The 22,067-nt window shown below is 44.2% G+C and overlaps 1 protein-coding gene across 2 annotated transcripts in view; it reads left to right on the top strand.

The window, feature by feature from the left end:
- The window catches only part of LOC147692488 (cytochrome c oxidase subunit 7A1, mitochondrial-like), a 42,382-nt gene that overhangs the window by 1,917 nt on the left and 18,398 nt on the right, over positions 1-22,067 (top strand). The window contains exons 2-3 of one of the 2 annotated variants that reach the window (XM_086938698.1): positions 6,723-6,815; positions 6,938-7,022. In XM_086938698.1, the coding sequence (XP_086794824.1) occupies positions 6,723-6,815; positions 6,938-7,022 (178 nt within the window). The remainder of the gene's footprint in view (positions 1-6,722; positions 6,816-6,937; positions 7,023-22,067) is intronic. The other variant, XM_086938699.1, reaches the window with a different exon arrangement.

Below are 22,067 nucleotides of genomic sequence, written 5' to 3'. Positions count from 1 at the left end.
GAATCAGCAAAAAACGAGGAGAAAGAAAGCATTCCTCTTCGTTTCGCCTGTTTATGACCAGGTTTTCCCTTGTTTTAATTTTGGCGCTGTTTCATATTTACGCCTCCCTTGTAAATATGGGGCAGCGTCAAAATCAGTGGGTGTTGCGGCGGAACGGCCATCACAACACCCATTGCACGCCCCTTTCACGCTAAGTGTAGCGTGAAAGGGGACCATATTTACAAGGCGGCGTTAAGCCACGTTAAGTGGCTTAATGCCGGCTTAACGCCGTCTTGTAAAAAAAGCGAAGCCCCTATTGCCCAAGGAACATCATTAAAAGTGATGTTCCTGGGGAGATAGGGGCTTGTAAATATGCCCCTCGGGACCATTCCATGACCTCCTATGATAAAAGGAGTTACTGACTGTCAAATCGGGCATTTGCAGAATCAGAGACAGGAAACAAAGTGGGATATGTACAAGAAAATTCTGGAGCGTGGTGTTACACCAAATTTGTCAAAGTTGCGCTCCTACATTTCCAAAATGCAGGGATGCGCCGTATTTATAAAAATACGTCGCACCCCTGCGTTCCCCTAGCGCTGGAGGTAAAAAAGCTGCCTAGCCCCACCGCAAGCACTTGTGCGCCCTGTTGCAAGGGTGCCTGCACTACGGGGGCAAGTGCTTATGTGCAGGAAGGAGCACCTTCCTGTACATAAACAATCAATTCCAGCGTTTTGCTTGTTCTACGTGTGCTGCTGAATGCAGCGCGCACATAAAAAGAGCAAAAAACAAGGAGAAATTCATAATTTCTCCTCGTATCGCCAATCTAAGACCAGGTATTACCTGGCCTTAGTTTTTGGTGCTGCCCCAGCCTTGTAAATATGGGGCAATGTCAAAAAACAACAGGTGTTACAGTGGAACGCCCACTGCAACACTAATTGCCTTCCCGTTTGCCGTAGTGGACTGTGGCAGAAGGTGGCGTTAAGCCATGTTAAGTGACTTAGCACCACCTTGTAAATATGGGGAATGGCGCAATTCCACCGGAGCGTCAGAAAAAGTGACGCTCTGGTGGAGTTAGGAGCTTGTAAATATGCCCCACAGTATTTCGCATACCTCCTGTAGATTTATGCTCCACAGGACACCCTCAGAATGAGAGGGCACCACTGCGTGTGTCCAACTGTCACAGAGTCCACAAAGGTGCAGATTAAAGAACGCTGGCCCTGAACTCAGAGCCACATCATTTCGCCTAAATAAAAAACAATGGATTGACACCCTGACTTTTACAAAGCTACACACATAATCCACCCTATCGTTTCATTCTAGGGAGGTCAACAAGACTTCCACCAGTCTATTACTAAGGGTCCACATACATACACACATCTTGGGGGTAGGGAAATTACACTAACTTCAGAAATTTAAACATGTTATTTTATACCATTCGCTACATAATCCTTACCCTGCTGGTCACTGGAGGACTTTAACATAGACCAACCTGCAGGTCCTAACTAGCCTGATACTCTGAGCACTGACATCTTATAATATCAATGATATAAAGAATGAACATAAAGCAGTGCATCTTGGAAGATTTCACTGCATGACACCCAGTGGTAATCGTATAAAAGTATTCTGAAACGCAGTGCTTGCGGGTCGATCTAACTGACTTTACTCCTTCTCTGCACAAGCTGTCTCTCCGAGATCCATAAGAACTCAGAGTGGACGACCTCTTGCCACAACTAGGAGGAGACAATGGATTGAGAACATAAAAAAACTCTACAAACATAATAATGGGACCTGCAGAGCTAACCAGAGCTACCAGCATTCAATCAAATGAATAAATGCGTGTCTAACTCTCTCATTCCCTTACCCAGTACGCCACCATGCACTGCCCTCCAATCGGCTCCTTCTAGACCAGTCTCTGAATCTGTATGGTTGTGAGAGAAACATTCAGGTCTGAGTTTCATTTCTCTGTGAAGCAGTATTGAGAGAGAACATGAGCACAGGGCAGATGGTAGAGTATGGTAGTTTACAGTGCAGCTACTTTCGACTATTTTGAGGAAGTGAGTCGCAAAAATTGGGCTTTGTTCCCTAGAGTGTTGGTGGTGAGAAGACTGTATTCGGCCTCGCACCAAGACTGTGATTTGGGAAACTGTTCAAGCAGAGCCTAATTTCAGAAATAAATCCCTGCAGGTTGATGCCACAAACCGTGCTCTTGAATAAGTACATCCTGAGCAGAAAGGTCCACCCTAGAAGTAGACGTGGAGAGAATAAAATAGGCTCAGCCGGGAAAAGCTGGGTGGAGAAAGCAAAGAAGATATGGCCATGCGGTGAGTAGGGCAATAGATGAGCAAAGGCGAGACCTCAAGGAAGAAAGAATGAGAGGGAGTGAAGAAAGGGACGAGAAGGCCTGCCGACTGAGGATGAGCGACGGAAAGTGGGGTACCGCAAAAAGAATCTTTTAGAGAGAAATGGAATGTTGTAGGAACAGGATTATACCATGACGGCAGAGACAACGGGGCAGATTCACAACGCAAGGGGAGAAACATGAGAAATGTATACAAATTATAAATTGAGTTTAGGCGTGCTCATAAATTACACGTTTGCCAAATGACAAACACTTCCATTTCATTCTTGCAGAGGACGCATTGCAGGAGATGTACTCACAGTTGCTTACCTCCTCATCCCCTTCCGTGTTCCATTGCTTACTCTAGGAGGACAGTCCGTCTGCTCAAGCCAGGCACTCTTTTCCGAGCTCCCTAAGTCTTAGTAACAACAACGTTTTGCTACAGTCCCTGGATAGGCCACACCCCTCGTAGACCTCATAAAGGATGGACTCATCCAATCCACATCCTGTTTTGTTTGTGTGCATCTGTCCATGGCACCCCAGGCTTCGGCTGACAGCTCTGGGGGCATTTGGTGATGGTTAGGCTCACCACAGCCTTTCCCCGCTTGAGGGTCTGTTTAGTCTTATGGTGTTTTAATGTTCTCTCCTGTAGCCAATAGTTTTAGTATAGGTTTTGGCAAGTCAATGCTCATGTGCACTGTCCTGGCTCGGAGTCAGGACAGCTCGAAGGGCATTGAGCTGGGCCTACTGGGAGTCTGATGGTCCATTGTCTGGCTGCGTTTGGCCACAGCTTGACATGTGGAGGCTTTCCCCGTTGGACTTCTTGAGCTTTACAAATTGGCAGCTCTGTCCTCTACTCTACACTCCAAGATGTGTGCTTGGTCTCTTGTGATGGTCACTTGTGAGAAACATGGGTTTTCACAGACTTGGGTTTGTTTGATTATTTTGTTTTTATGACTCCCTACCTTTATGGTTTTACAGGGTGGGCTTAGTTGTCGTCGTTGTACTTGCCGGGTAGGAACTATCCCAACCTAAAGGTCTGGCATTTGGGTGGGTCTTTCATAACCATGAAGGGCATGTGAAGGGCTACTTTGTTATATTTAGGGTGGCCCAGTGTTCCTTCTATTTTTGGAATGAGGGTCAAAGGTCCAGTAGGGTTTGTCATTCGGTCAGAATTTATTAACAGCGTATTGACACAATGTTATTGGTAGTTCCTATTCTTCATCTGCCTGCTGTTGGGTTGTTATGTGCTACTGGAGATAGGATCTTCTTGTTGGAGATCCCTCAGTCGATGTTGAGCACCACCAGCCCCCAGAAAGATCAAGGCTCCCTGGGTGTGGCGGGGACTAATATATATATATGTCAGCACATCAGCCGGGATTTGATATTCTGCATGTGGTGCTGGGTACGTTCTGCACGTAGTCTGATTCTAACCCATCTGATGGCATGCTTTAATTAAGGCTCCTGAACATTCTCTAATTAGGCTCTGTGACTCCCATAATTTGCATCCCTGGTTTGGCAGCTGGGTCTGGGCTCCTAGATGTTTTTGCTTCTTTTTGCAATGGTAGTTGCGACCTACACTTTCTTCAGGTGTCCTCATTGGATAGTGGGCCAAATTTTAGACAGCCCTGCCCACCTGCGGCATGTCCTGTTGAAATTACTCCTGTCTAGGCTTAGTTGAAGTTGAGTTCCTTCAGCATTGGTTTCTGTCTATAAGGGGCATACCCTTGTTGCATAGCTATCTGCTTTTGGCCCTGTAAGTTCCTCTTCCATTATACTGGCGCTGGGAGATTGGGTTTGTGCTTTACTCTGACCTGCTATCCCTCCTTGGGATGTTTGCTTGCAGTTGTTCTTTATTTTTCTTGGACAATGGAGTTTCTCATCTGTATCTCTTGTAATAATCCTTTTCTTTAGTCCCTTTGTCTTTTACTATGAGTATTAAGGGTTCAAGCAAACACAAAGAGATGATGGACGGGGCGGTGAAACTTTTCAGACACTCACCCCCAGTCCCAGTGCCTCATGGGAACAGTCCAACCCAAACTGCCAAAGCCATGTCTTCCCAATACTGTAAACAAGCATCCTGGGACCGGTTTCAGGATAATAGCCCTCATCAGCCAGGATAGCATGAATCTAGTGGCGACGTGAGCAAGGGACACACATCTGGGCATACCCTGCCAACTTAGGGCGAACAAAGCAAACACAAAGAGATGATGTACGGAGTGCTGAACTTTTCAGACACTCACCCCCAGTCACAGATCTGGGTTGAGTCCATCATCGTTCTTTAGCTCACTTTGCCACCCCAGTTCAGACACAGCTGTTTGCAAATCAGCCGCCTTGACCCTGTGCCTCATGGGAACAGTACAGCCAGAACTGCCCAGTCATGTCTTATCTGGACTGGAAACAAACATCCTGGGAACCAGTCCTAGGATGCTTGTTTCCAGTCCAGGGAGGAACAGACCTGGCAGTTCGGGCTGGACTGTTCCCATTGGGCGCAGGGTCAGGACTGTATTGCACATGGCTGGGTCCAAACTGGAATGGCATGGTGAGCAAAAAAACAATGGATTTAGGCCCAGATCTCTGTACTGGGGTGAATATATGACATTATTCTGCATTCTGTCCATCAATTGCTCTTTTTGCATTTGTCACCCTGAGTGGGACGGGTATGCCCAGACGTGGGTCCCGTGCTCTCCATGCCACTGGAGTCAAGCTATCCTGGCTGATGAGGGGTGCTACCCCGAAATCGGTCCCAGGATGCTTGTTTCCAGTCCAGGGAGGACCTGGCCTGGCAGTTCGGGCTGGACTGTTCTCATTGGGCGCAGGGTCAAGACTGATTTGCACATGGCTGGGTCCAAACTGGAATGGCACGGTGAGCAAAAAAACGATGGATTTAGGCCCAGATCTCTGTACTGGGGTAAATGTATGACATTGTTCTGAATTCTGTCCATCAATTGTTCTTTTTTGCATTTATTAAGGGTTCAAGCCCCTTGGTGACCATGGTGCTCTATGTTGATTGACGTTTGTCCTTTCAGGAAGGGTTTCAAAAACACTTTTTACTGTTACCATACTTTTTACTTGTCTTCATGTAGTGTTAGTGTCGTTGGATTCCTTGGTGATCCCAGCATTTGTGTGATTCTTCGCTTGGAGTCCTCTGTTTTACATTTTGGTTTTCTTTCACAAGGTCAACGTAAGACATTGGAATTACTCTTCTTCGCTCTTTGGACTGGTGGTAATTAAAAGTGTCATCAGTCAAACCAAGTTGTAAAAGAAGAAGAAGTAATTGAAGTATCACAGTGTAATCAGATATTCTCAAGCAAGACGTTTATCGCATCCTGTAAACTACAGAATTGCAGGAAAACATCTGTTACACACACATTACTATTAAAAAAAATGATGAGCTACAGAATAGCATATATAACCTTTCTGTATCTTAGAATCTCCCATTTTACTATGAATGAGAATACGGTGAAATGAAACACATTCTAACCCTTTTAATATAAAAAAAAACGACAGCTTGGAAAACAGAGTGCCTAGTAAAGATTGTTGCCGAATGGAAAGCAGAAATGGAAGCGATACAAACGGAGAAACAATGGAAACCCGCCTATGACAAATGTGACAATACCTACACTAACTAAAATGATACTGATTTTGATTAATCACACTGGTGTACACTGGTAATTTTTTTGGGATTGTGAGCAAAATGTCCTTAGGCTTAAGCACACTGGAGCCAGTTTGAAGTATTTAGAATGGCATTTTATAAACCATGAATATAGCATTTTGCGGATCTTACTAGACACTCTTCCAAAACTGCTACACTTTTGTTGTTTTAGCATGAACAAAGATAAAGTATGATTTTTCACAACTATATAGGTTGTCCTTAACACCAGAAGCTTTTCGTTGGCTAACGCCACTGGCATATGTAGTGCTTCAGAGAATGTGTTCTGACTGATAAAGAGCTTTATTCAAATACCACATTACATTTTGGCTCTTGTTCTAATCTGGGGGATTATTTACACGCCCCTTGCACCATCGGTATGTCACATTTTCCATTATTAAAAGGTGTATAATGTACAGGAGAACAAACCTCAATAATGGTAAGTAGCTTTTGTACCTATAGTTATGTTTTGACAGTTTACGCTCACGCCATAAATATAACTGTTAAATAGAATAAATTATCAGGAATGTAGATCAAGTTGCTCTCCTCAAGATATTTTAAATAGATGTTTTAGAAAAATAGGTTTCCTGGAATCCTACAGCCCCTGAAAGACAGGTCCTGTTTTAATTCTGGACACAGATATAAGATGTTCATACATTTAAAGTATCCCAATGCTTTGAAAGCGGCAATGCTTTTCTCTAATTTTCTAACGTATGACCTAATTTAATTTTCTGGTGCTTTCTGTTTTTTTAGCAGGCATTAAGCAAGGGATTATTCCGTGCATTTACCACATCCAGTAGAACCCGGATCCAAAACCGAGTCCTTGAGCAGCAGAAAATCTTTCAGGTGTGGATCTTGTGTTCAATCTTTTAATGTCGCAGCTAAAAAACTCCTCACTGGGAGTTGATGAGAATTCTGGGTAAAATTACTATTTTACTTTGTTTTCTGTCTCCCCACCCGCTAATTAGGCAGACAATAACTTGCCGGTGCACCTGAAAGGTGGTGTGAGTGATGTCCTTCTCTACCGAATCACCATGACTCTGTCTCTGCTTGGTAAGAGCTGTGCTTCCTGTGATTGGCTATTTTTAGTTAGCAGTTTTTTAAAATATATACTTATGTATGTATTTACTTTGTGGGCTCTGGTGATCAGCCCTAGGACTTGTCTGCTTCTGCTTATGGACTTTTTTTCTGTTCAACTGCTTCTATTTAACTGTCTTGATAGAAAACGACCAGTAGAGGTCAGTAAAATACCATAATTGCTTTCTGCTTATTCAACTGCCTCTATTTAACTGTCTTGATAGAAAACAACGAGTATAGATCAGTAAAATAGCAGAATTGCTTTCTGCTGAGGGACTTTCTTTTTTTTGGACAAATGCCTCTATTTAACTTTCTCAATAGAAAACGACCAGCAGAGGTCAGTAAAATACCAGAATCACTTTAGCATTCTCTAGATTCCATTCTATAGACATTGCCTTCCACGAGCATCATCATATTTTTTTCAAATCTTGTATTTTCAGGGATATGACCACCAAAGGCCCTGATTTTATATTAAAAACAGAGCTTTGGACTATACTATTTCTGGCTGAAAGGCAATATTCCTAACCATGTGTTCCCATACTTGGCGTGTCAAGCAGTTTGGTGCTTACTTTCCCTCCATGTTAAAGAACAGTAGATGTTTCAGCACCAAGGGTAATGTGCTGCATAGCTAAAGGCCTATAAGGTCCCAAAGGCGAGACCGATTGGATTGCAAATGCTTGTCATCCTTCCCTATACTTCTTCTCTTCACCCCTAAAATGTCTTTAAATTGGGGGAATATTTTTCCTTTATTGTGTGTCAGTCTGTGGTTACTGAGCAGTATTCTTGGTGGACATTGTCCTTCGTAGCTTGTGTCGCAAAGCCGTAGGAACTAATTTATAACCAAGGTGTTCAGTTTTATAGTTGACAATTCAAGGGTAGTGAGTTGAGCAGTCAAGGTTTACTGAGGTGCTTATAGATCTGGAACTCACATACTGTTTGATACAAGTAATTACACTAATTGTCCAAATAGAGCTATAATACTGAAACTGTTTTTTACTTTCATGCAGGAAAAGTAAGGGACTTAAAATACGAATGCAAACAACATAAAAAAAAGTTTTTAGAACCATCTGTGACTCACATACAACCACAAACGCTATTATTGCATTTTGTGTGGTTTTGACGTGTGATACCATTCCATGGGACTCCGTGGGAGTCGCTGGTTTTTGACCAGTATGCTCCGTGAGTAGTGACCCTAATTGTTGGTGTCCCAGAACCATCTGCACTATTGGACAACTACTTTACTCCCTTTTCAGATTTTTTTTGTTGGGAAAAAATAATAGTTATAATAAAACAATTACATAAGAACATAAAACCAAGCAGCATTGTTGATTCCCACTATTTTGTTTCAGTTTTGAAACCTACCATATTAGAAATTTGTTATTTCATCCTTAAACATTTCCCTTATAGGTTGGGCAATAACAAGCAAAATAATCCTTTCCCACCGAATCACTTTATATAATTTTCTTTTCCATTCGTGTAGTGGGGATGTTTCTTTGGGTCGCAAATTGCAAGCCTCATCAATATTCATGAGGCAAGCGCAATTTGCGACCCCATTGGGAACGGCTAGCACTCCCAGGGAACGTGGCCTGCTGGGGTCAGCAGACCACCATGTCTGGGACTGCTTTTCAAATAAAGCAGTTTTCTTATTTTTTAAATGCAGCCCATTTTTCTTGAATGAAAACGGGATGCATTTAAAAAAGAAAAATTAAACTTTTCAGTTTCGTTTTTTAAGGGCAGGCAGTGGTCCCTGAGACCACTGCCTGCTCTTAAAAAATATTTTTGCACCCATTCACAAAGGGGAAGGAGTCCCCTGGGGTCCCTTTCCTGTTTGCAATGGTTTACCACCTACTTACTTGAAGTAGGTGGTAAACTGCAAGTACATACCAACACCGTCTTTAGGTCCCACGTGGCGCACTGCGCACATGCGCAGTCGAGCTCGTGAGATTTTATGTTTTTAGGTGTACTTCACTAGCGAGGGTTAAGCCCCGCCCCTCTTCTCCATTGGCTGGCCTCCTAAACGGTGGCCAGCCAATGGAGAAGAGGTCCTAGTGAAGTTCTTCTTTCTCTTTTAGCCTAGTCCTTTTCAGACTGGGCTCCTTGACTTATTGCTGAATTAAAAGGTTTCTTATCTTCTTTATGGGGCCATCTGTTTCGCCCCATAAAGAAGATAATTAACCTTTTACTGCAGCAGTAAGTCATGCTGAGCCTGTCTGAAAAGGACAGGGCTAAAAGAGTGCCCACCCCGCGAAACAGCGGAGTCATCCTGGCACTGCGAGTGAGGCGGAGATTTCAGCCGCTGGTGCAGCCACAAAGTCGGCGTGCCTTCGCTCACTCAGATGCCACCGCACCCCAACTTCAAAGTGCGTGCTGAGACCAAATTACATACGCGTGTGGGCGCTTCATTTTAAACGTTCATGGGTTGGTTGGGGGTGGGCTCAAAGATTAAACACTGGAGCTCGAGAGTCACAGGACGGGCAGTGCGAGGCGTATTCATAGTTCAATAATAATCAGTGCCGAAAGGACCAGGATGCAACGAGGGACAAGCACCCCTGAGCCGGAAACAAAGGCTGAGCCGTTAAAGGAGGCAGCCTGGCTCTCACTAGCGGGGAGCCGTGAGGGTGGGCATGCGAGGCGCTAAGGTAGGCAGCGAGCGGCGCCACTCATTCAAGCACTACAGAGAGGGGGAACGCAATGGCATTCAGACGGGAGGGAGTGCAGTGTGTGAATGTGAGGTTGCGCGGAGGCGAGAAAGGAGACGTCTGAGCTAGAAGGGAGGTGGGGGGCAAGACAGGAGTGAGGGGGTGTCTGCAATAGACGGGGAGGAGTGGGTGGCAAGTACTGGAGATTTCGAGATAGCGGAACTGATAACTGTGAACTGAAGACTATGAGGGAGATGGTCTGCAAGTGCTGTGAGGTGGTGTGGCGAGACGTGAGATAGGGAGGGGTACCTGAACTGAGGGGCATCACGAAGAGGGCACTGGGGTGTAATGTGGCCAGACGAGAGTGAATGAGCGTCTCAACTGCGAGGTGGGAGTGCTTCGCCTGTATAAGTGCGGGCGAGGTGGTGTGGACTGAAGTAAGGAGAAGTCTGACCTAGTCACGTAGAAGCGGTACAGACAGCAGGAGGAGAGGGATGCGAGGCGGAGGCTTCAGCCGCTGGTGCAGCCACAAAGTCGGGGCGCCTCGGCTCACTCAGACGCCACCGCCCCCCAACTTCAAAGTGCGTGCTCAGACCTAATTACACACAGGTGTAGGTGATTCATTTTAAATGTTCGTGGGTTGGCGGGGGGGTAATCAAAGAATGAACACCGGTGCTCGAAAGTCACAGGACGGGCAGCGCGAGGCGAATCCATCGTTTAATAATAATCAGTGCTGAAATTACCAGGATGCAATGAGGGGCAAGCACCCCTGAGCCGGAAACAAAGGCTGCACCCTTAAAGGAGGCAACCTGGCTCTCACTCGCGGGGCGCCGTGAGGATGGGCATGCAAGGCACTAAGGTAGGCAGCGAGTGGCGCCACTCATTCAAGCACTAAAGAGAGGGGGAACATAATGCCAGTCAGACGGGAGGGAGTGCAGTGTTTGAAGGTGAGGTCACGTGGAGGCGAGAGAGGAGACGTCTGAGCTCGAGGTGGTGCAGACTGAAGTGAGGGGATGTCTGACCTAGTCCCGTAGAAGGGGTAGATACAGGAGGAAAGAGGTGCAGGAGCGAAGGGGCATCGAACAAGTGACTGGGAGGTATTGCAGCCAATGGATGTCTGAGATGTTAGAAGGAAATGGTTTACACATAGAGCGGAAGCGAGGAGGTGTGTGAATTGACATGAGGGGATGTTTGGACTAGCCAGTGGTTGAAGTGCATAAAAAAGTATGGGTACTGTGATCCTGAGTGCAATGTGGTCGGGTCAGTGACTAAGCAGCAGTCCCAGGCAAGTAGCTAAAAAAGAACATAGTGATCTGCAACTATTTTTTGGGCCTTTCGACTTCAGGTAGATACATAAAAAGCACTGTGGTATGCAAATCGTTATTTTAAAACTCTATTACCAATTCAATTCAATAACTTTATTCGGTTATTATACAAAAAAACCCCATAAAAGTACAATTAATAAATTACAATGTAAAATATAAGAGCAAACATGATACAACAAATTAGGCTTATTAAATTTCATGCATGCATTGATTTTCGTGATCTAAAAACATTTTTTTTAAACGCAGAGACAGATGCAACAGTTAAAATATTGTCTAGTTTCTGTATAGCTAAAAAACCAGATTTAAATCCATGTACTTCAATATGGGCAAGATCCATCTTTTCCTAGGAATTGTGTAAAATTTGCAAAATAAGAGGATATGCATATCTGATTGATTGGACAAATCATCGCATGGGCATTTGCTAAGTTGCCTTGTCCAGTCATTCATATAGGGGAAACTTAAAAGTCTAAATAAAATATTTACCTAAAACGCGTTAATAGGAACCTTTCAAAATCGCTCATGTGTAACTTAATATACGGTTGGATGTCACTTGTAATCATTGTTAACTGGTGGGCGACCACTGTGTTTTTTGTCATTTCTATGTTAGTTCTAACATCTCCCAGGTACATCATACAAAGATTTTTCGGTTCTTTCCTAGGGATCTGACACATCAGTAAGGGATCATCATAGTAATATCGGTGGCCTATTTGTATGAGAAACATCTTTACATAACGTAACCATCCCATCTTACTAACATTATCGAGGGTCATCACGTCCCTCAAAATTGAACGGTTAAAAGCACACTCCTCGGTTGTCCATACCCTGTGCCACAAAAGAACTGGTTGTACCTTAATGACGTCTACTATGTACGGTTGTCCAAGTTCTGCGTGGCAGATATACGTAGATACACTATCCGGGACTGCTAAGAGATGTCTCATAAAACAGTTTTCTGCCACCTGCAGTACTTTCACATTTGCATATCCCCAAATACCCGCGCCATATATGGCAATTGCTACACAAGTTGCTCTATAAACGCATAAATGTTCCCCAATCGTTTTTTTGCCCATTTTTCTACTAAAAGTTATCAGGGCCATTATAGATTTAGAGAATAGCAGTCTCCTTGTCTTTATTGTTATATTCCATAGGCCAGATTGATCAAACAAAATACCTAGATATGGAAAAGTTGGGGTAAAATCCAGAGGTTTTGAATTAATGTACATTACTTTTTTCTTTTTGTCTGCCCCTGAACCACAGTTCATACAGAAAGTTTTCGTACAATTAATTCTCAAATCCAAATTGTTCATGAAATGGGAGAATGATGTAACCATCCTTTGCAAAACCTGCCTGAGGGCGTCCGGGCCATCAAGACCACGTCGTCCGCGTATAATAGTGCTGGGACAGATCGATTAGATATCATAGGCATGTCCTTGCACTCCCGCAGCAATGTTCTTTCCAGGTCATTAATATAAATTGTGATTAAGAAGGGGGCAAGGACACATCCTTGCCGCACTCCTCTTGCAATACTAAAAGGCTTAGTGCACTCTCCATTCTTACCAAATCTAACTGTGGCCCGTGCCCCCTTATAAAGGTCCCTAAGGAAAAGGATTATATTTTCCTCAACCCCCGAATTTTCCAGAATCCGCCAAACTTGCTATGAGTGACGCAATTAAAAGCAGACGTTAAGTCAACAAAGGTTAAAAACATGCAACCACCCTTAGCTTTAGTGTATTTTTCTAAAAGAATATGCAGGTTAATGCCCTGATCAATAGTGCCAAGGCCCTTCCTAAAACCATATTGAAGATCACTAATTATTGAATGTTCGTCAACCCATGTTTGTAATCTATTTAAAATCACGCGACCGAAAATCTTAATGGTTGAGTCCAATAATGATATTGGGCGATAGCACGAGCAACTTGTTCTATCACCCTTATAAAAAATAGGTATAATAATAGACTCAAACCATGATGATAGCAATCCATTTGAACAGAATGCATTAAAAAGTTGCACAAGAAGTGGACCCCATAAGGCCATATTATTTTTATACAGGTCAACCGGGACCCTGTCGGGGCCCGGGGCCTTTCCTCCCAAGCTAGCTTTAATACCCAGGGTCACTTCATTCAGGGTGATACCCAGATCCATTTTCTTATTAATGTATGAGGTTACCTCGTCCTCTACATTTGCGATGGGTATTTGCTCCGATACAGTCGGAGCACTGTATAAATCTGCATAAAACTTTACCCATTCGGTCTCAGATATAGCTATCTCCACCCTTGCCTTAGATTTATCATAAATAAATGGGGCATTAACTGCTTTCCAGAAAGCTACAGTATCTCTGCTTAATGAAGCCTCACACAAAGAGTCCCATGCTTCCCTTTTTAAAGCATCCTTTCTCTTTTTCAGAGTTTCCTTATAAACCTTTCACAATTCCCTGATTAAGGTCTGATCTTTATCAGGGGCATTTAAGGCATGCTTGAGTTAATAGTAAGCCTTGGTGCAAGCGGTATCGAACCAGCTCGCTGTTTTTTCATTAGGGTTTTTTTCTACCCACAGGCTGCTCTTAATTTGTGAGGCAATTATCATAAAAACTCTAATAATTACAGAGTTTTCTGAATTGTCATCCAGACTGGCATTGATACTAAATTCGCATTTCTTTATGTAGGAAATCCTCAGGAACTACCTTTGTCCATTTTAGGGAGTACCCATTTTGTCTATTCAGGGCAATATTACCCATATACTGCCCAGATGTACTATCTCTGTCATGGTCATAATGGGGATTTAAAATGTCAACACTTAGAGGAAAATGATCACTTAATGCATTATCTAGAGTCTTAAAATGTTTAACTTGCCCTCTATATCTGGCCGATAGCAATATGAAATCGATTATAGAAAAAACTCCTCTGCCATTAAATGTGGGACTAAAAGGGACCTCTGGTTGACACATTCCATTGCCAAAGCCCAAATCAGAAGAAAAAATTATTTCATTCAAGAGGTCCCCAAATACAGTATGTTAGAAATGCATTAAACTGGTCTCTTTGTTCAGCATTATGCCACATGTGCCTTGTTCTCCTCTTTTCCATAATAAACAATTAAAATCCCCTCCCCAAATGACAAAGGTTTCTTTGGTTTTCCCTCCTAACAAACATTTAATATCTATACTCAATGCTTTAAGCATTACTTCCATTTCCTCCACAGGAGCATTATTGTAAAATTAACGATAATCAAACAAAGCACTTTATCAATGTGTATCCTGACCATATGATAATATCTATTATTAAAGGGTATCTCTATTTTTTCACATCTAAAAAGGTTCGATACATAAGTACACAGCCCCCCTTTAGCCCTGCCATGTACTGAGCCTATTGCTGGTGAAAATAATGTTTTAAAATCGCACAAATGATGTGCCTCTTTTAACCAGAACTCTTGTAAACTAACTATGTCATACTTGTTTAATAGTTCAACCCAGATTTGATTGGTCACCTTTGTTCTTAAACCTGCAACATTCCAACACATTATCGACCACGTGCCCTTCTTAGTTATAATCTTCTCCTTGTTAATGCAACCTAGATTATCATTAACATTAATGATATTTCCAATTGGGATATTCAATGCTATGTCACTTCCCTTTAATACGCCAATCTTTCCAGGGCTAAGTACCTCAGATCTTACCCTTGAATCTGCTTCTAAGCACTTTGCTCTTTCAGGGGCATCTGCAGTCAAAGGTGTTACATTTAGAAAATCAAATGTCGATTTAACAGTAGCATTCCCTATACTTAGTCAGTCTACCCCCTTGAGCCCGTAAAGCGTATCAAAACGATTAAACGTAGGGATGTTACATTGGTTTTTATGCACAATCACATGGCCTCCTCGCTGTGCCCCAAAAGGATACAAGTTTGGTGGGGCAAAAAAAGAGGGAGGATAAAAATAACTTAGATCAATAGTTTGAATACCACCCATTCCTCTGTGGTGGTACCAATCACAAATATGTCGGACCACACGTCTGTCCCTAAAGTTAACAATGACACAATCGCCAACTAGGTCCTTTTATCCGTGACCCACTCAACCTACTGTTCGAACATGCAAGATTTCGCTATGTATATGGGGTGGAAGGGGTCTATTCTTATTTAACCAAAAGGTTACCTTGTTTTTTAATTTGGAGTAAGTTTCTATTTTGTCATTATCCAACTCAGGGACCCCAGATAAAACAACTAAATATGGAAAAGAATCTGGTGGAAAATCTATACGTGGGTGGGTACTTTTTTGTTTTCCAATATTTGATATTTCCTTAGCTGAAGGTATCATTTTTTTAACCTGTCCCTCTTCCCCAGGTTCCTTTACCACCCCCAACCCTTGTCGTCCCTCCCTTTCAGGAATCATTGTCCTGTTTTCTACAGTTAAATCACTTTGACTAGATCCATTTAATAATAGGGGGGGTATATTAGTTGTAATCGGAGTGGGGACTTGGATAATTGTACTTGTGGGTTCTCCTGTTCTAGTGCCTTCCACTACGCTTTTTAATTTATTCTCAGCAAGTTTTTTCAGTATGACAGAATTAGCTGTAGTTGCCTGTTCAAGTATTCCCAATCTTTCACTGATCCTTTTAATCCTCTCTAACAAAGGTAACATTAGAGACTTAATCAACTGTTCAACTCTTTCCATAAGTCCCTCTGCACTTTCCACCACAGTCAGAGAGGGATCAGCTGTTTTTACCGATGGTACCTTTGGCGAGGGAATAGGGGTCGGGTTAGATGACATAGTTGATAAATCCAATGTCGACATTACAGCATTTTTAGTTGTCCTCGTTGCTTTTGTTCTCTTTTGGTCCCCACCCTTTTGTAAACCCCCTCCACGTTTCCTCTTTACAGTAGGTCCAGATCCTAAAGATTGTTTTAACAATTGAGAATTAAGTTTAGTTCTAGATATGGACCTAGTAGGGAGACGCAGCACAGTTTAATTAAGTGTGTTATCTAGGCATAAATCACTGGATAAGGCAGTAACACTTGCCTCTCTCATCACAGATTGATTTAATAGCTCCTGTGAATAATGATCATTACTATCTCCCAGGTTAGTATCAGAATTGTGTATTTCGTTTACTGTCTGTTCTGGCGAAGCAGCTGATATTAAACCTCCCAACGAGGATTGTTTCAAATACATAGGTTCTAGTGAAAGGCGACGTTCAGTCAGAGCACTTTCGTGCTCCAAGACTGAAGTGGCCCTAGTCAGTGCTTTAAATGGGAAAAAATAAGTGCAGGTACTCATTAAAATGAGCTAGAGGTGTGATGAGTGGGCGGGGCTAGAGGCGGGGCTAAGGGCAAGACATGATGATACTTAACGAAGATGGAGAAGTGTGGCTCAATGGTTAGAGCAGCAGACCCTGATGCAGAGGTCTGGCCCGGGACCAGGGTTCAATTCCCCGCCTCGGCGGGTCTTGGGCTCAAAATTCCACGGACCTGATCATTCTCGCCTCGGTGCCTATTCCAATCATGAAGTCCCACTCTGCAACTCTGGGCAATAGCTTGCTTAATCTCCACAACGGCCCCCACAAAGCTAAGGATGCCTGGCCTCCTCCTTGGGGGTGCCCAGGAGTGGACGCCTCACAGGGAAAGCCAGGATGGGTTCCACAGCGGTATTCGTACAAGCGCCTTGAGACCCTTGCGGGTGAGTAGTGCGCTATACAAGTATCAATTTACATTACAATTTACAACGACTTCTATAATAGTTGCAGCACACAGAAAAACACATGATAGATGTGTTTAATAAACAAAGCAGGTTAACTCATTACACAAAACGAAAGAGAAATGCGATAATATGTTAACATTTCCTTTTTTTAGCAATAATTGCACCTTCTTAATGCCATACTGTTAATTGCTTTTGTTTGGCACAATACTATATATTTTTGAGCATGTGAGTAGGAAGAAACTGAAAATACCCCCACTTCGGACCAAAGCTCTTATGGCACCAAGCAAATGAAGCAAATCATCATGACCCTCCCCACAAGATATCTCTTGTCTCTTCCATCGATCTATCCCTTCATTCTTTCATTCTACCATTTACCTGCAGATGTCCACCATTTACCCTTTACATTGTGTCGTCTATTCAGTTTTCAATCAATCATTCAGTTTTTCACCATTCCGTCTGTCCACCCTTCATATCCAGACCGATCCATCTATCCATGTTTAAACCTATCCATTCATCCTTTCACTCATCATTCTCTTTATCCACCCTTTCACTCATCCATCAATCCTTTTGCGCATCTAACCCTTTCACTCCTTTATACCGTTCACCCTTTCATTCCATCCAATCTTTCACTTATCCACCCATCATCCGCCCTTTTATTCAATCACCCACCCTCGTTCACCCATTCATCCATTTACTCATCCATCCACTCATCCATCCATCCATCTATACATCCACCCTTGCTCAGTCATCCATCCTCTCACTCACTCACCCACTATCCTCCCTACTACAGTCTAACTGTGCTGAGAAAATAAAGGGTGCTGCTTTGTAATGTCACTGTCAAGCAAGGATGTTAAACACTTTACAGTACTAATAAATCAGCAAAACTGCTAGTTTAGACAAAACATAGCGCGTTTTCAGCATAGACAGGCAACTCTAGTGTGCCCATTTGCAAGGCCCTATGCCGTGCTGGAGCCCCCTAATCATTTCCGTAACACACATTTTAAATGTCAGCAGCAGATTATTAAATTGATATCTGATGTATCTGAATCTCTTTACAGCTGTCAGAACGATGGAGAGGAACTGCTGGCCTGTCTCTTCTTCAGAGAGCCTTCCAGTGTGTCAATGTGGGACCTACCATGACCCGGGGAACAGCAACATCAAGCAGGGTTTGCGGCGCTAGTTTTGAGCTTATTGGGCATATCAGAAAGCATTCTATGCACAGACCGAGTAATTGAGGCATATGGCGTTAGAAAGGTAGGTGCCTCAGTACAGAAAGCAGTTAGATTAGCGCTCCAGGGGCCTCTTCAATCGCATTTTCTGGGCATTAACCCTCCGATCGAGAGAAAGTACTGGAAGTGAGACAGTCCGCCGCCATTGCCCCTGATAACATTTCTATGTTCAAAGTGTTACCCTGCACTGACTTTTCACTACCTGAAGTGCTGCGCTTTGAAAATCACACGCGCACACTAGCAGGTAAAATGAATCTGGACCCTGCTCTGTCACGCACAGTGAGCACCGGACATAATTCAAATGGCCCTGCTGAATAGCTCAGCGGGGGCTCAGATCAGGGCTGCAGAACTCGGCACCTTCGCTGCCAGAGACTCGTTCCACTTCTGCTGATTAGAACTCACAGCCAATAACCCTACCCTGTCATAAGTACCAGTACTCTCCACGGCAGTAGAGAAGTGCCGGTACTCAGAGTGATAAATTTAAGAAGTGCTGGTACTCCGTACCGGTGAGTACCGGCCCATTTAAAGCACTGGCCCTAGTTATAAATTGGTCCAATGTCCTGGTGACACTCCCACCTGTCACTACCTTCCTCCCTTTCCCTATACGTGCCGCCATTAGTCCTATATGCTACACTATATGTCACTACCCAACTTTATCCAATCCACGAAGCAAACAGAACATTCAAACGTAATGATTAGATATACAACCCTAAATATTAACGATCTTATGAATATATCAGTCTTTGGGGGGTGGCCCAGTCCAGTCTCCTCCTGTCGCGGACGGGTTCAGACGGGCCCGCCCTAGGCTCGGGCTTCACTCGGCGCGTGCCCGCGCGCGTTCCGCGCAGCGGAGTGTACGATGTTCTTTATTGGCCAACAGGCGATATGAGGCAGGTGTGGCGTGTCCTGTTGCCCCCTGGGACCTGGAGTCCCTCCACAGTTCACTCTGGTCCTCGGAAATCAGGGCAAAAAAACAGCGCAGCGGCTCCCGCGAAGCGGGAGCGGCAAGTTGGTAAATAGCTGCTGAGGGCGATATGAGGCAGGAGTTGGGTTGTCCTGTTGCCCCCTGGGACCTGGAGTCCCTCCCCAGTTCACTCTGGTCCTCGGAAATCAGGGCTAAGCATGGGCGAATTTTGCGAATCTGGTGTTTGCGAATTTGCGTATTTGCGAACTCGCAATCCGCAAAAACCCCGAATTCTCGCGAATTTGCAGATTTATTTTGTGTTCACAAGTTTTCTGCCAGTTCGCGAGGGTTTTGTACCAGTTCGCAATTGCGAACTTACTTGTCGGCTCGCAACGGTCGCGACTATGTTGTTTCTACGTCTGGTTCATCATCACAGGTTCCCAGCACACTCTGTTTCACCACTGCCACCCTCCGTTTCACCCATGCCACCCTCTGGTACATCAATGCCACCCTCTGGTTCATCATCACTGTAGATTATAGGGGGGAAAAGCAAGCACACCTGCCCTGATTCAACTGACATGAATTAATTTGGGGTTGATTTATTAATGTGTCACTGTTTTAAAATTCCAGTCTGGCACCTGCTTCCTTATCTGTAATCTGCTTTCTGTTGCAGTGCAATTTTTTTTCCAGGACCTTTGTGGCCTACTTGTAGCTATTCTATGAGCCTGCTGTGAGGGTCAGAGCAGGGTCATAGAATTGTTGCAACTAGCAACTGAACTCTGGAGGGGCCCCAGTCAGGAAGCACTACAGGGAATGGTTACTATTACTAATGATGAGTTTGAACTTTTGCACCTGCTGAGTGCTTTCAGTTTAGCAAAACTCGTTTTTCTGCAGAACAGCAACTGTAATGCCCCAAACAAACATAGGCAACTGAACTCTGGAGGAGCCCCTCAGGAAGTACTACAGGGAATGGTTACTAATGATGAAAGAACTTTTGCACCTGCTGAGTGCTTTCAGTTTTGCAAAACTCGGTTTTCTGCAGAACAGCAACTGTAATGCCCCAAACAAACTTACTTGTGAAAGTTGATTTCTAATCCAAAAGTGATCCAAAGAAAGTCAAAAGGCCTCAAATCCAAAAAAGTGCAGGCAAATGTCAACCTGAGGAGTTATTCTGATAAAAATCATCATTTTCAGAAGGTCTATGCTGCTTGCTAGTGGATTTCATGTGCAGAATTGGGAGCGGCAAGCGGGAGCGGCAAGGTGTTAAATAGCTGCTGACGGCGATATGAGGCAGGAGTTGGGTTGTCCTGTTGCCCCCTGGGACCTGGAGTCCCTCCACAGTTCACTCTGGTCCTCGGAAATCAGGGCTAAGCATGGGCGAATTTTGCGAATCTGGTGTTCGCGAATTTGCGTATTTGCGAACTCGCAATCCGCAAAATCCCAGAATTCTCGCAAATTTGCGGATTTTTTTTTTGCGTTCGCAAGGGTTTCTGCCAGTTCGCGAGGGTTTTGTACCAGTTCGCAATTACGAACTTACTTGTCGGCTCGCAACGGTCGCAACTATGTTGTTTCTACGTCTGGTTCATCATCACAGGTTCCCAGCACCCTCTGTTTCACCACTGCCACCCTCCGTTTCACCCATGCCACCCTCTGGTACATCAATGCCACCCTCTGGTTCATCATCACTGTAGATTATGGGGGGGAAAAGCAAGCACACCTGCCCTGCTTCAACTGACATGAATTAATTTGGGCTTGATTTATTAATGTGTCACTGTTTTAAAATTCCAGTCTGGCACCTGCTTCCTTATCTGTAATCTGCTTTCTGTTGCAGTGCAATTTTTTTTCCAGGACCTTTGTGGCCTACTTGTAGCTATTCTATGAGCCTGCTGTGAGGGTCAGAGCAGGGTCATAGAATTGTTGCAACTAGCAACTGAACTCTGGAGGGGCCCCAGTCAGGAAGCACTACAGGGAATGGTTACTATTACTAATGATGAGTTTGAACTTTTGCACCTGCTGAGTGCTTTCAGTTTAGCAAAACTCGTTTTTCTGCAGAACAGCAACTGTAATGCCCCAAACAAACATAGGCAACTGAACTCTGGAGGGGCCCCTCAGGAAGTACTACAGGGAATGGTTACTAATGATGAGTGAACTTTTGCACCTGCTGAGTGCTTTCAGTTTTGCAAAACTCGTTTTTCTGCAGAACAGCAACTGTAATGCCCCAAACAAACTTACTTGTGAAAGTTGATTTCTAATCCAAAAGTGATCCAAAGAAAGTCAAAAGGCCTCAAATCCAAAAAAGTGCAGGCAAATGTCAACCTGAGGAGTTATTCTGATAAAAATCATCATTTTCAGAAGGTCTATGCTGCTTGCTAGTGGATTTCTTGTGCTGAATTGCAAATTTTGTAATTTTGCGAGTGTGAGATTGTTGCTGCCCGCCACACCTACATGTTCGCAATTGCGAACTCTCGCGATGCGTCGCCAAACTCCCGCGGGATCCCGCAGCAAGATCCAAAATGGCGCAGCACTCGCAAAATATCGAGAAAAACAACTCGGCAAACGCTGAATGACGGTAAGTGAACGCCGCACGCCGCAAAATTGTATCACCAAGAAAACAAAATCCGCTGCGTGCGAATTTGCGGATTTTTGGTAAATTCCCAAGCGTTTGCGGATTGCGAATTTACCAAAAATCCGCAAAATCCGCGAGCGGGACGGATTTACCGCCCATGCTTAATCAGGGTAAAACAACGGCGCAGTGGCTCCCGCAAAGCGGGAGCGGCAAGTTGTTAAATAGCTGCTTTAGGTGATATGAGGCAGGTGTTGCATGTCCTGTTGCCCCGTGGGACCTGGAATACCTCCACAGTTCACTCTGGTCCTCGGAAATCAGGGTGAAACAACAGCGCAGCGGCTCCCGCGAAGCGGGAACGGCAAGTTGGTAAATAGCTGCTGTAGGCGATATGAGGCAGGTGTGGCGTGTCCTGTTGTCCCCTAGGACCTGGAGTCCCTCCACAGTTAACTCTGGTCCTCAGAAATCAGGGCGAAACAACAGCACAGTTGTTAAATAGCTGCTGTGGGCAATATGAGGCAGGTGTGGCGTGTCCTGTTGCCCCCTGGGACCTGGAGTCCCTCCACAGTTCACTCTGGTCCTCAGAAATCAGGGCGAAACAACAGCACAGTTGTTAAATAGCTGCTGTGGGCAATATGAGGCAGGTGTGGCGTGTCCTGTTGCCCCCTGGGACCTGGAGTCCCTC

This window comes from Lissotriton vulgaris, chromosome 9 (assembly GCF_964263255.1).
Source record: "Lissotriton vulgaris chromosome 9, aLisVul1.2, whole genome shotgun sequence".
In the NCBI taxonomy this organism is placed as follows: Eukaryota; Metazoa; Chordata; class Amphibia; order Caudata; family Salamandridae; genus Lissotriton; species Lissotriton vulgaris.
Note: the sequence above shows the minus strand (reverse complement) of the source record. Positions and strands in the feature narration are given on the sequence as shown.